The sequence below is a fragment of the Tachypleus tridentatus genome, chromosome 1, assembly GCF_004210375.1.
Source record: "Tachypleus tridentatus isolate NWPU-2018 chromosome 1, ASM421037v1, whole genome shotgun sequence".
Classification (NCBI taxonomy): domain Eukaryota; kingdom Metazoa; phylum Arthropoda; class Merostomata; order Xiphosura; family Limulidae; genus Tachypleus; species Tachypleus tridentatus.
In genome coordinates, this window is record NC_134825.1 from 100541093 (window position 1) to 100555941 (window position 14849).

The following is a 14849-nucleotide window of genomic DNA, read 5'->3' on the forward strand; positions in this document are numbered from 1 at the left end:
GGGAAGGGTGCAAGACAGGTTGCTGGTTTATTAGGTGGGAAGGGCGCAAGACAGGTTGCTGGTTTATTAGGGGGAAGGGCGCAAGATAGGTTGCTGGTTATTATTAGATAGGTAAGACAGGGAAGGTAGGGAAAGACAGGTTGCTGGTGGGAAGGGTTTAAGACAGGTTGCTGGTTTATTAGGTGGGAAGGGTGTAAGACAGGTTGCTGGTTTATTAGGTGGGATGGGTGTAAAACAGGTTGCTGGTTTATTAGGTGAAAAGGGTGTAAGGTAGGTTGCTGGTTTATTAGGTGGGAAGGGTGTAAGACAGGTTGCTGGTTTATTAGGTGGGAAGGGTGTAAGACAGGTTGCTGGTTTATTAGGTGGGAAGGGTGTAAGACAGGTTGCTGGTTTATTTTGATGCTTCGACTGTTACGAGTTGAACTGACGGCTGAGTCTGAGTACGTTTTCTTTCTATAGTTGTTTGAGTGATCTGATCTTGAAGTTCTGTTTCAGGTGTGGGCGTAGTCTGAGTGTTGGTCTTTTGTGGTTGATTAGTTGACACTGTGTGTTGTGGAGTTATGGTAGGTGGCGGATGTTGTTCGAAGATTGTGAAGCATGGACTTGGAAACTATACTGGTAAGGATGGGGTGTGGGCGAGACGTTCGGTATGTTTTTTCGCTTGAAAATTATGAAATTCGAGAGAGCGGCCGTGGGTGAGGATAAAGTCTGTTGTCGTTAAAATTTCGTGAAAACTTTGATGAAGTAAGACGGTGAACCTGTTTTCCTGGATGTCATCCGGTGAACTTTACGAATTGTTCAGAGTGTGGAACTTTCGAGAGTCTGATGGATTTTTTTCTGTGGTAAAGGATAGTTGAACGTTTCTGCCAAAACCTGTGTGGAGACTGGTGTTACTTTTGTGGAGTTGGCAGATGATGGGTTGGTTCGAAGATCGAGGGCGGCAGAGGTATCGAGTATTCTTGGCTAAAGAAGTACTTTCAGGAAATACCCGGGCTTGGGATTTTTATCTGCGAATGAAGTTGGCATTGTCCCGTGAAGAAAAGTCGAGTGGTAGTCCATTGATAACAACAGGGGGCATTGTGTGAGGAACAATTTGCTTGCTGGCAGAAAACATGGTGTCGTCGTCTGAAGACTAATTGAAAATATGACTCGTGACTGGACTCATGAGACTATGTGACTGACTGTATACTGCACGGCAACTTTTAACTGAATAGCGGGATTGGTTGACATTTATACAACTCTAGTTGCAGAGAGTGTTCATTAGTTTATCATGGGTATGAAGTTTGGACCCTCTGATTTGCAATCCAGCATACTAATAACTAGATTCCGTCTGATTTATCTTTATAAGGTCTGTAAACTTTATTAAATTAACATTTAACTCCATGATTCCACAAATTAAACTTTCAATGCCATCAATGTAAACATTAACAAAACTCCTAATTTTCTGATAAAAATTATTTATACTAACAGAAACAAAGCAACCTAATAGTTTAAATTTCTAAAGCTATTTTCATTTAGCTATTCATTTTCTAATCTGCAGTATATCTTAATTTATTTTGTTGAAAGTGCTCTACCAAAGTACAACAAAACATTAGATATCATAGTTCCTATTTGATCACAATTCATTTATATTATTATTTCTTCAGTTTTTCTTTAGCTCTTTTCTCTTTCATGGAGTATCAAATTCACTTATTTGTTTAACAAACGTTTAATTTGTTACTTTCATCCTCACTTTATAAATTCTTTCTATTTAATTGTGTTATCAATTTTTTATAATATCTGAGAAAATCTTAGCATCTTACTTTATTAATTAACTTTGAGATGAAAGTAATTGTCTGTTAGGTTGACTGCATGATGAAAATGACTTGAAACTGTATCAAATGATGGCATTTCACAAGGACCAGGTGTTTGTAGTCGTTAACGGTCTAGACTGAAAATCCGATAATTTGTGGTTCGCGACATGTTGGAACGCAAGTGCCCTGCGCACTTTGTGGACGTGCCTGCAATATAAAATGGTAGTCATATTCCTATATTCGATCAGAGAAGAGTAGTCTGCAAAGTGATGTTAGATGTTATTTAATTACCAATATATTAATTCTGAATTAAATATTGCTGTGTGAAGGAATTATTGTGTAGCTTTGTGGTAAGTCCTAAAATAATGAAACAGATAAATAATCTTTAAAGGTATTTGAGAAAATGCTACAGTAAACTGCCGAATAGAACTATATCTAACAGAACATTACTCTCTTGACCAAATGTTGCTTTCGTTTTCTTTTTTTGAAATTGAAAATTAAATTCGTTCGTCTAGTTTTCGTGATAACAGACTAGATAGATAAATTGTTTCCAGAATTCATTGTTCAAATAATGTGGTAATACAATACATATTTATCTTTTGTATAACTGATTAAATTCGCGTTTACTTTACACGCCAGTCAGCTACTAGCGATCATAAAACCCATATTAGCCATATTTGGCTTGCTTGGTTGCTAAGAATTCTTTCTAACTTTTAGATATTTATTGATGTAAGTAGAAACAAATGTAGGGAACTTTCTTCTTGATATAATGAGTAGCAGTAAATAATAAATCATAGCCATTACATATTGTTATTGTTGGATATTCTTTTTATAATGAAAAGTTTCTTGTTTGCTACCTTTTTCATTCTTTATTAAAACTAAGTGGTTGATTATTTGTTTTTTGTTTCTTTTGCAGATCCAGCAAAACTTTCAGCCAAGAATTTCAAACTGATACCAACGACGTTAGACTTAACAGAAGAAGTCAAGTAGAAAAACTTATAAGAAAAATTATAGCGGTAGCCATGTTAGGCTTAACACTATGTATGTTACAATTGTACAGTGTACTAGGGCCTCACGGGCTACTTGCTGAAAGATCAAACGTCAGCGTTGTGCCATGGTTTTGTTTTCAAACTGTTTGCAGGTAATATATAAATGTCTCAAAGCTTGCATTTTCAAATTATAGTAGTATAAACGAATTGTAGTCACCAAAATGACCAAACCATTTATCCATATCATTTTATTTCACTATGGCATGTAAGCCTGACAGTTGATTAAGTTTTTCTTAAAATAAATTAGCTTTTATCTTTATTAAAACCAAGCTCAGATACACGTTATCGATTGAATGAAGTAAAATATTTTTAGATAGTGACTAAATTACTTAATACAAATTTTTGACGAAAATCATGGAAATCATCTAAACATATTTTACTTTATTTGATCTATAATATGTTTCTGAGTTTTATTTCATTAAGATATACACACATTTATTTTAAAGAGCCTTTCTAATCGAGTAATTCTAAATAATTCTTAGTTTGTATTAGGTTCTTTAGAAATAAATGACGGAACTATCAGGATGACATTTACTCGTAATCATTGGTAAAAGAGTATTCCAAGAGTTGGCGGTAAGTGCTGATGACTAGCTGCTTTCCCTCTAGTCTTACACTGCTAAATTAGGGGCGACTAGCGCAGATAGCCCTCGTGTAGCTTTGTGCGAAATTCAAAACAAACAAACAAACAAAGGATGACATGTAGAAGCTGAACATTGAGTAACTTATCGTTAGTTGGTTACTTTAATCCAACGTTTGTCGCTTACAAGATGCCTTAATTGTCTGGTGTTTCAACTCTACTCAGAGTAAGTTTTACAACCCCAAGGCAGCATGGACAAAAAGGACATTCATCTGATTTTCCTGTATTACTTCAAACTTGGACGAAAATCTACCGAAACTACTCGGAACATCAGGCATTCGGCCATGGATCTATTACTGAACATACAATTCAGCGTTGGTTCCAAAGGTTTCGACATGGAGATGAAAGTCTTGAAAACCATGAAGGTCATGGAAGGAAGCCATCATTAGATGAAAATACATTAAGGGAAACAATTGGGATAGACCCTCGCACAAGAGTACGTGAGCTTGCAGAAACGCTAGGCTCAAGCAAATCAAGCAATTGGAAAGACGAAGAAGTTGGATAAGTGGGTTCTGCATGAGCTAACTAAAGATCAACAAAATTGGTGTTATGAGACCTGTCAAGGATAACGCTTCAAAAATTGAATGAATTGGGAATCGAGGTTCTGCTTCAACCATCTTATGCCCCAGACCTTCTCCTATAGATTTTCATTTGTTCAAGTACTTTGACAACTTTTTGAACAATAAACGCTTTCAAAACCAGGCAGATGCAGAAGTAGCTTTCAGGGAGTTCAATGACCGTAGAAACTCTGATTTCTACAGCAGGGGCATAAAAAGCATCGTTACACGTTGTCAACAGTGTGTTTAAGCAAATGGTACTTATTTTGATTAAAGCATGTTTTACAACACTGGTTTATACTTTTCCAGACTCCAGAGTTCATAAACGACATTTATTTCTGGACAACCTAATATTTAGTGTTAGGAAGATGATGAAATTACCATATTCACAATTGTTCACTTAACTGCTTTACATTCATATTTTTAAAATAAAATTAGGTGATATAACTAACTAAAGTTAACAACGGCGGTGCAAGAAATAAAATTATTGATAAACAAATTGTTACATAAAGGATTTTTAAACAAATATCATGTAAACATCTAGCATCTTACTCCAAGAGAATAATCTGAAATAATGATTTGCAATGGACAACATTTTAAACATTTTCTGAAATGTAGAAATACAATAGTTTCATATTACTTTGTTTGAAAGATTCAGAAGTACAAAATAATTTACTCTGACATCATAATTATTGTGAAAGCTTTCATCGTTTACGTCTCATTACATGAAAAATAAATAATAGTTTAATTATTTACTAATTTCTATAGCTATTAAGACCACAGACTAAAAACAAACTTAAACATTCATTGTAGACACAGGTAAGTTTCATGAAAGGGAAGGAGACTAGTTTGAATGGTAAGACCTCTCACTTCTAATCAAAGTCATTTTAGTGATTTCATAGTGAAATCTTAGATATCTGTAACAAGAAATAAAAGCTTAAAGAAATCAGAGAGGTGGTAAGGTAAGATATTTTGTGCGTTTCTCGTATTACTAAATAATCATACTAAGTAGCCTTTACAGTTTATATTTATTTAAGGTTTAGACTCAGTATAATAATTCTGAAAGCTTGATCATACAGAACATAAATATAACGCGTTACGTAATTTTATTAAAACAACTTTGAATATGTAAATCAATACGTCACTGAACTTAATGGTGTTATAAAATAAAGAAATATCGATCAACTTAGGACACCAGTATCATTCAGAAGAGATTTGTAATAAGTTTTACAGGCCCAGCATGGCCAGGTGGGTTAAGGCGTTCGACTCGTAATATGAGGGTTGCGGGTTCGAATTCCCGTCGCACCAAACATGCTCTCCCTTCTAATCGTGGGAACGTTATAAGGTGACGGTCAATCCCACCATTCGTTGGTAAAAGAATAGCCCCAAATTTGGCGGTGGGTGGTAATGACTAGCTGCCTTCTCTGTAGTCTTTAACTGCTAAATTAGGGACGGCTAGTGCAGATAGCCCTCGTGTAGCTTTGCGTGAAATTAAAAAAAAAAAAAAGTTTTAATGTTATAAGCAAAGTGTGACATCTTGTGATTGTGGAAAATACAAGAACACAGGTCAGCGACATAAGTCATCCACGTGTTATAGGCAATATAACCAAAAAAGATCTTTGTTTTGCAAGGGTCAATAGTCGTCTGCAAACAAGCTGTATGCTGTATACACGACATAGTTATATAACCGTCGCATACCTTAAACAGATGGAGAATTAAAGGGTATATAGTCTGTTCCATATGAAGGTATCCTTGCCAAGCCGTATGACATAATGCCTAAGTGTGTCTCTGTGATCAGTGTTAAAACCATCGTCCTCGTGCATTAGATAACCTACTGAAAGTATTTAGGGAGAAGGGGTATGTTTTAGACATGGCAGCTTACAATAGAGACTTTTTCGATGAAAGCTACTCTGTAGATCTATTGTCAAGATGCGCAGCTGTCAGATAAAGCACAACCTGACAAAGCGACATGGACTATAACAATATGGCGAGGATCAAAAACCGTTTTAATATAACGCACTAAACCTTTTTTATTTGTAACATTTCAAGTAATGTTGTTCAACTATAATACTTATTGGTTTTAACCTATTGCTTCCTTTTTTGTCTTAAGCTCCCCAAGTGACTTATGACAGAACTTATAACATTAAAGTTTAGGGTTCAATTCCTGAAAAGACACAAGGAGGGAAGCTAACTGTATAGCGCAGTGCTTAAAGAAAAACACATTTAATTTTACCGTCTACAGCCTTTGAACTAAATCCAGAGAAGACTTCGGTCACTTAGGATAGTCAGAAAACATAATTTTAAACGCTAACTTTCAAACTGGGTATTTCCAAATAATTTTTGTTCATTTATTGTTAGTTGAACTTTATGTAGATATAATGTATAAAGTAGGTAATTTCTTATACTTTAGCAAGTGTAAGTACTTTTTGTTTCTCATTTGTCTTACATCAATGTAAATATTTTACGAAGCAGTCGAAACTTACATTTAATATTCGTTTAAAGCAACAATTGTCAACTTATCTAATTTAACGAAGAATCAACTCATAAGGTTATACTGCAATCAAAAATTTATTTCAAATTCAGGTTAGAGATAATGAATCATTGAAGTTTTTAAACCCGTAATAAGCACAATATGCAATTGTAAAATCAGCATTGTCATATAATAACTTGATTTGAATATTCAGAAGAAAACAAACTGAAATGGTTTGGTTTGAATATTGCGCAAAGCTACACGAGGGCTATATACGCTAGCCGTCCCTAATATAGCTGTGTAAAACTAGAGGGAAGGCAGCTAGTTATCTCCACTCACCGCCAATCTTGGGGTACTCTTTTACCAACGAATAGTGGGATTGGCCGTGATATTATAACGCTTACACGGCTGAAAGGGCGAGCATGTTTGGTGCGACGGAGATTCGAACTCACGACCCTCAGACTACGAGTCGAACGCCTGAACCCACCTGGCCATGTCAGGCCCTAGGCTGAAATGAAACTTGTATTAACTGCATTTTTGCTATGCTAAGCAACATTATGTAAAACGTTTACACGTCTCTGATCAGTCCCTTCAAACGTGAACTTCACACTAGTTTATTTAATGGCATTCTAATTCTAACATAAACGGTAACTATGGAAACGTTTGCAAATTGTTTAAGCTTTTTGTTTGTGTGAATTTCGAGTTTAACTACTCGAGGCTATCTGCACTAGCCATCCTAGATTTAAAAATGATACATTAAAGAAAAAGCAGCTGTTTAACACCAAAACTGCCGACTCTTGAACTACTTTTTACCAACAAATAACAAATAGTGGGATTGACCTTCACATATAACACTCCCGCGACTTATAGATCAAGTATGTTTGATGATGGAATTCCAGCCTGCGAGTCGTAGGCTGCGAATCCAATGCCCTAACTATTATACTATACCTAACCAATTGATTAGGTAAATAATATGTTAGATATAGTTGGTTAGTAATATACCCCATCTATATTTTATACTTTATGATAATATGTTTAAAAATAATGGTAACTATAATGTTGATGTGTGTAATATAAATAAATGTAGAAAGATGTATGAATTGTGATAAGCTTTTTAAAAAATACTTGTCTGTGAGCCCTTAGTGACATAGCGATATGTCCTCGGACTTATACTGCTAGAAACCGTGTGTTAATATCCGTCATGTAACTTTGTCCCACTTAGGGATAATATAAACAAGTTTAATACAAATTTACAACCACACTGATGTCTATTTAATAGTTTGATGTACTAAAAGCAGTTGTTTACCAGCTTTATAGATTTTATTTTTAAAGTTCTTCAGAGGGCACTTCAAGATTTATTTATAATACCCTAACTGTTACTCGGGTTGTTTTCACAACTAACATTTGGTTTGTAGTATTGATATTAGTTAGGTATGTTTGTTTTTTGAATTTCTTGCAAAGCTATACGAGGGCTATCTGTGCTAGCCGTCCCTAATTTAGCAGTGTATCACTATACACTGTCTATACACTATTCCTGCTGTCTTTGTCCAATGAAGCCATCTTGCATTTCACCAAAATGTTAGTACCAAGAGCACTGAAAAACAATATTTTCTTGAGTCGTCAGTTTCATTTCTCATATTTATTGTATTAAACAAGGTGTATTTGTTTCAAAGTGAGGCATCTATGTCAGTCTCATATTCATTTATCAAGTCTGACTTCTTTTATGGTATTAATAGTTTCCCTACTAGGTCAGCTTTACCTGTAAGTACTGCAGATTAAGTCACTGGTGGTGAGATGTTGATGCTATGGCCAAGAATTTATTACTGCATAGTTTACGTGGGATGAGCTTCTCTCTTTTCCACATGTACACATTTGATGTCGCGAGTTTCAGACTTCAGCAAAGTGTATGACTATTTTCCTTAATGATAAAGGACGTATAGTTAAGGAATGTAAACACTGGTTCCTTGTGTTTTGTCATGAAAGTCAGGCCCTATTGCCATGAATTATAATGAGTGCACTACTGATATAGTAGTTCGATCTATGTAGATGGCAGTCTGTGAGTGTGTTTATTTGGGTGTTGGATGAACAGTCTTCTTCCAGTCATGCAAATAAAAAACCGCAGATTTGTATCTAGACAACTGCAGAAAGATCGAAGACAATCATTGACTACTGCATGAAATTACTTAAGAGTTCCCAAGTAAAACTGAGGCTGATACTGTGATTCGCTAGTTTATACAGTTGTATTTAAAATATTTTGTTGTATAACACTAATACCTTTATGGTATTTGATTTATCAAAAGATTCATTGGTAAGTATAGATGTTCATAGCTCTTTAAAGTTGAAATAATATTTAACATATCGTTTGTGTTTTCTTATAGCAAAGCCAAATCAGGCTATCTGCTGAGTCCACCAAAGAGAATCGACCCCTAACTTTAGTTTTGTAAATCCATAGACTTATCGCTGTACCAGCGGGGGACAATTAACTTGTTTAAAGAGGGGTTCCTATATTTATTTATTTATTATAATAGTACTCATTGTTAGTCTAACCTGAACAAGCGCGCGTTCATCTAAATTACTTGTTTGTTTAGAAGTAAGCACAAAACTACACAATCACAATAGGCTGTCTGTGCTTTGCCCACCAGAGGTATCGAAATCCGGTTTTTAGCGTTATAAATGCACAGGCATACTGCTGTACCAGTGGGGGGTGGTACAGATATACATATAGTTTAGTAGATATTTTGTACAACAACATATTAAAAGCTTATCAATATTTTTAAAAAGGTGTAACATTAGGCCGTAGAATAACATTATAAGTTTGTTTATTGATAATATTAATTAAGTACAGTAAATTTTAACTAAAACTAAAAACGTACTCAAGTTATTGTGTTAATTTATCTCTTTATCGAATATAGCCATACTTAATAAATATTTAATTAATGTTAAGTCTAACACAAGTGGATTCATTATAAATCTCGATATCTGCAGTTAAAATTAGTGTGTATTTTTCTATACATTCTGTATTTAAAGAAGTTCCGTTAAAATAAATATATTAATTTGACCGCAAATAGTTTTGGGGTTTCTGCTAGTTTATCTATAGTTTGAAACGTGAACAAGTTTCTTGAAGAAAGAATGAAGTTTTACAACATTTATTAGTTTCCTTTATCAGATTAGACTTCACAATGTAGTTTTACATTGTTTGTAACAGACTTAATGTTTCTTTAAGACTTTATATCTTTCTTCTTCATTACAAATGAACAAAACTTTATTTATTTTGTAATGTGTAAGTATACATAAAATCATCTTATGACTGGACATATTTACAAACTCGTTATTTTTGTGTCTTTCAGAATTGTGGAGCTCCTCCTGGGTTATCTTCTTATCACTATTACCAAATACTCTCTGTATTCTTACTGTTGCCGTGGCAATCGATCGTTTTGTAAAACGTGAAGCTCTTATTTCTTACACTTGTTTATCAAAGAGGTGATGTTTGAACTGCATATTCTTTATTAACTGTCTATCAGAAAAAATATAGCACTTTCATACATTTAAACTATAATAAACACACTTTACGTGTTTTGTGCTGTTTTTGTTTTCAGGATAATACATGTGGTAGTCCCACCTATTATTACATTTCAATCTGCAGCTTCTTTTTTGTTCTTTTGTTTAATTTCGAGCAAAGCTAAATGAGGGCTACTACGCTAGCCGTCCCTAATTTAGCAGTGTAAGTCTAGAGGGAAGGCAGCCAGTTCTCACCACCCACCGCCAACTCTTGGATTGCTCTTTGACGAACGAATAGTGGGATTGATCATCATATTATAACGCTCTTACGACTGAAAGGGTTAGCATGTTTGGCGTGACAGGGATTCGAACCTACGATCCTCGGATTACGAGTCAAGCGTTCTACCACCTTGCCATGCTAGGCCGGTATTGGAAGGATCCTGTTGAATATGTTTATAATAGATATGATTAAGCAATATATGAAGCTTCACTCTGCTTTCAATAAACAATCTAGGTGAACACCGTGACATTACTTTGAAGATATAGTTTATTGAAATGAAGATTGACAGTTTTGTTCTAAAGAATAAAATAAATTGAACGATAACTGAAACGAGAAAGACTAAATATATATATATATGTTGATCAGAAAGAAAATTTACTGATTGACTGACCTATCGACATATTATAGCAGCAACGTTGGTAGTTAAAATGTGAATTATCGACACTCTTCTAGTTTCAATATCGCATATTGAAACGCAACTGAAAAGTAAACGTATAAGAGAGTGAACAATTGGTCACTTTGATACCCATTACTCCCTGATGTTAAAACTGCCATTCAGAGACTTCAACTTCCAGTACTGTATGAACGCACAATATCTTGAATTTCGAAATATCCCTATTCATGCACATAGTATAATAATAGAAGAGCAGGACTGAACACATCATATACGCACTTAGTCAAATTAAGCTTCCATATTACTGCTGTGTATTGTAATAATATAATGACTTAACTACTTCACTTTAGTTAATGTTTCATAAAAGTTTACGAATAATTTTTGTTGTTGTTGTTGAAGTTTATGAAACTTATAATACTTTAATCTCTAAGAAGATAATTTACTTGTTTAAAAAAAATCGTGTATTGAATACAATAATGGAAACAATGAGATTAAACAGGATTAAAATTTAGAGCGTTTCAATTAATATACTCAACCTTGGAAGACCTAAATAATATTAAAACATAAAAATATGTTTTTTTGTATGATCAAACCTTACTAGAATATATATAAAGAATAATAAGATTAATATGTGTGCTTTGAAAAGTGATCAAAACTTAGTTTTCAGAACAAAATATACCTTTTTGCATAGAAGTAATAACTAAATGTGATCATATAAATAATATAAATTTGAGATAACATTAGCTAACAATTTAGTAGCAGTGTAATTAGTAGTCAAGCCTGGTGTTTTCATGAATACAAACGATTGACTATGTTACATTAAATTGACTCTAAATATCTAAATAAATACGTCACGTGGCAACAACAGTCCATAAAAAGTTGCGATGGAACTACTATATTCTGGCATTGTTTGGCGTTTGCAGGTAATGTGATGCCACCAAATACTGATCTGTTTTAAAAATGGTATGTAATGGTCACTTCTGTCATAAAATGTTTGTACGCATTGACTACAAAGATGCGTTTAGATCGTAAATTTAGGATTTTAAAGATAGGAAAATCCCTTGTACTTAATAGCATTGGCAAACAAAAGAATATAGGCCAATTTGGAGCACCAGGACTACTCAGAAATAATCTTACAAGTCGTATCCAATTCGTGGGAAGAAAAGTGTGGCATCTCGTAACAAGTAAGAAAGGCCAGGTGGTTAAAGCACTCGACTCGTGATCTGAGGGTCGCGGACTCGAATCCACGTCACACCAAACCTGCTCGCCCTTTCAGCCGTGGGGGCGTTATAATGTGACGGTCAGCCCTACTATTCCTTGTTAAAAAGTAGCCCAAGAGTTGACGATGGGTGGTGATGACTAGCTGCCTTCCCTCTAGTCTTACACTGCAAAATTAGGAACTGATAACGCAGATAGCCTTCATGTAGCTTTGAGAACAAACAAACAAACCAAACAAGTAAGAATCTACAAACACTAAGGTTTATGGCAAAACCAAACACATGCAGCAAATTACGCTAAGCAGAATAAATCAAGAAATATCCCTCTCTTAGAAAGCTAAGTAAGTCACGTATACACAACTTGCTTCCACGATATGTCAAATTAGTTATTGCATACCTTATACAGTTGGAGAGTGAAACAGATATTTGCGTTATTCTTGATGAATCCACGTCACTTGATACAGTCAGTGCCTATGAATATCTGTGCAGTCACAGTGTTAAAGCACGCACTGGAAAACCATCACCCTCTTATACTAGATAACTTATTGAAAGCATTTAGGGATGGAGGGTGTGGTTTAGATACGACAGCCTTACGACAGGGTCTTTTGTAATGTAAACAATGACAAAAGCCTATTGCCAAAGTGCATAGTTGGCTGTTAAAAGCACCACCGGACATAGAGACATAAACTGATGTGATATGGCGAGGATCCAAAATCGTTTTAATATTACTTATTAAAGCCCTCTGTATTGTCTGTTGGTTTTGACTTCAAAATAAACTTTGCTAGTTAATATTTTTTATTCCGTAGAGTTTTCTTTAGAAATAAAAAAGCAGTTAATTTTAGAATAAGTTACTCTATAATACTTTTTAAGATTTATTAAATAAATTGAATCCAAAATCAATTCATGCTCAATTAAGAGCTATTTAACATGTATTATATATGAAAAACGTTTGCTGTTATTGTATTTAAAATTACAGTGCTTTTTGCGACAGTTATATAATAACGAATTATTGTATTGTGTTTATAAAAATTTGAAACCTAAGAATTAAAACGCCACTCATAAATACTCATGTTTTTTAAACGAGAAATTCATAATTGTGTTATATTACAGAGAAGCTTACTTAATGTTGTGGAGTTTCGGTTTACTCGATTTAATTGCGTTAAATAATACAAGTGTACATGAAACTACATGAGTAACGACATATACATTTTAGTGCTTACTTTACATAATAATAAGAAAATTGCGTAAAATTTTCATAACTCGTATGAACATGTATATAGCTCGTCGAAAATATGTTTAGTAATCACCTGTTTCTCCACGAAAGGTGCTTCAACATAATTCATTTAATAGGGTGTGTGTAAGTGAGTATTTTATTATAGCAAACCGTATCGGGTTCTCTGTTACGTCCATAAAAGGGAATCGAACCTCTTAGTTTGGCATTTTAAATCCGACAACTTATCGCTGTTCCACCGGGTGACAAATGTTGTTATTTCATGATTGTAGTTAAGCACAAAGCTACACAAATGGCAATCTGTAATCTGGCCATCACGGGTATCGAAACTTAGTTTCTAGTGTTGGAATTTCGAAGACATACCACTGTGCCAATTGGGGAATATTCACTTAATGAAAATTATTACTGCATTATTAAATAACATGAAGGAAAAATTAAAGGCGGTATTGTATCCGCATTTTAATATATGTCATATATTTAACAAATATTTGAACATAACGCCGTTATAGTGGAATACTAAATCTGATTATTCGAAATATTCCATGTGGTTCCTTCACATTCCAATTCATCATTGTCACTCAGAGAAGATCTCTCATAGCATTCAACTAAATTCAGATTGGTATTATACTTCAACTGGTATTTGTTCACTTCCTTTTTATTAGTGTCACGAGTTTTTTAATTCGTTTATTTTAGAGTAAATCTACATGGGGCTACCTGCTATGTCTAGCGTGAGAAATCGAACCTCGGATTTTAGCGTTGGAGTCCGTAGTCTTACCGCTGTCGCACTGGAGATTAGTTTAACGAGATAATGCCGAAATACAGTTTGGTATTTATGTGTATGTGTGTACAAAACCACTTTATATGCGTTTACAAAAGTGTCATGCAAGAACACGCTTCAAACACTAACGTAAATAGTTAAGCATGTTTTAATAATTCAGATTTTGTCTATTTTTGATATTTTATACTTTAAAAATATAATTACAACTTTTACACTTTTGCTAGATGTCATTACTTGTCAAAACTTTACCATATTAGTTCAATGTTATTTTATACTTATCTGTAGTTTAGGTAAAGTTTGTATTGTTTATTATGTGCATTAGTCTTAGAATGATACTGATGTTTCTAACATCATTTACTCACTATGAAAAACAAAACAAAAATGTACGTGTCTGTGGCTAAATTAAAACTTGATAACTTCTTTTCATTCTTTACATTTGCGATCTGGAGTGAATATGTATTTTCATGAATACAAGTTCACTCAAAACTGTGAAGCAAAAGTACTGAAAAATAAACAAGTTGCTTTATTTTATGGGCAACTTGTTTTGAGTTTAGATTTATGCAGAAACAACCGCTTATCAAATATATAATATAAATTTATTTAAAACTAGATACGAGAAATTATGAAAACCGAATTTCTATAACTACATTTCCCTATCCAGCGTGTCGGGCCATGTTACGCAAGTAAGCTGGTGAAACTTTTCTCATAAGTTTCAATATATAGCTATTGAGTGCACAATACTGAGGATAAAAAATTACAGAACTAGGTTTTTGAAGTGTTCTTTCTAATCATTTTCCTAAGTATTTGCAGGTGCAACTTACTCTATAGTTATATGAAAATAGATATTTTATTTCTTTCTTACTCCTCTCTTCTCTGGTGTCAATAAATTCGCATATATTGTCTTTATCCTGTGACTTCTTGAATTAATAAATAAATATGTAGAAC

At 34.0% G+C, this 14849-nt stretch overlaps 1 protein-coding gene across 1 annotated transcript in view; it reads left to right on the top strand.

The window, feature by feature from the left end:
• LOC143256925 (uncharacterized) overlaps positions 1–12743 on the top strand; it is a 53694-nt gene extending 40951 nt beyond the window's left edge. The window contains exons 7-8 of the mRNA XM_076514814.1: positions 2710–2934; positions 9854–12743. Coding sequence (XP_076370929.1) covers positions 2710–2934; positions 9854–9953 — 325 coding nt within the window. The 3' untranslated portion in view covers positions 9954–12743. The remainder of the gene's footprint in view (positions 1–2709; positions 2935–9853) is intronic.
• The last annotated feature ends 2106 nt before the right edge of the window (positions 12744–14849 follow it).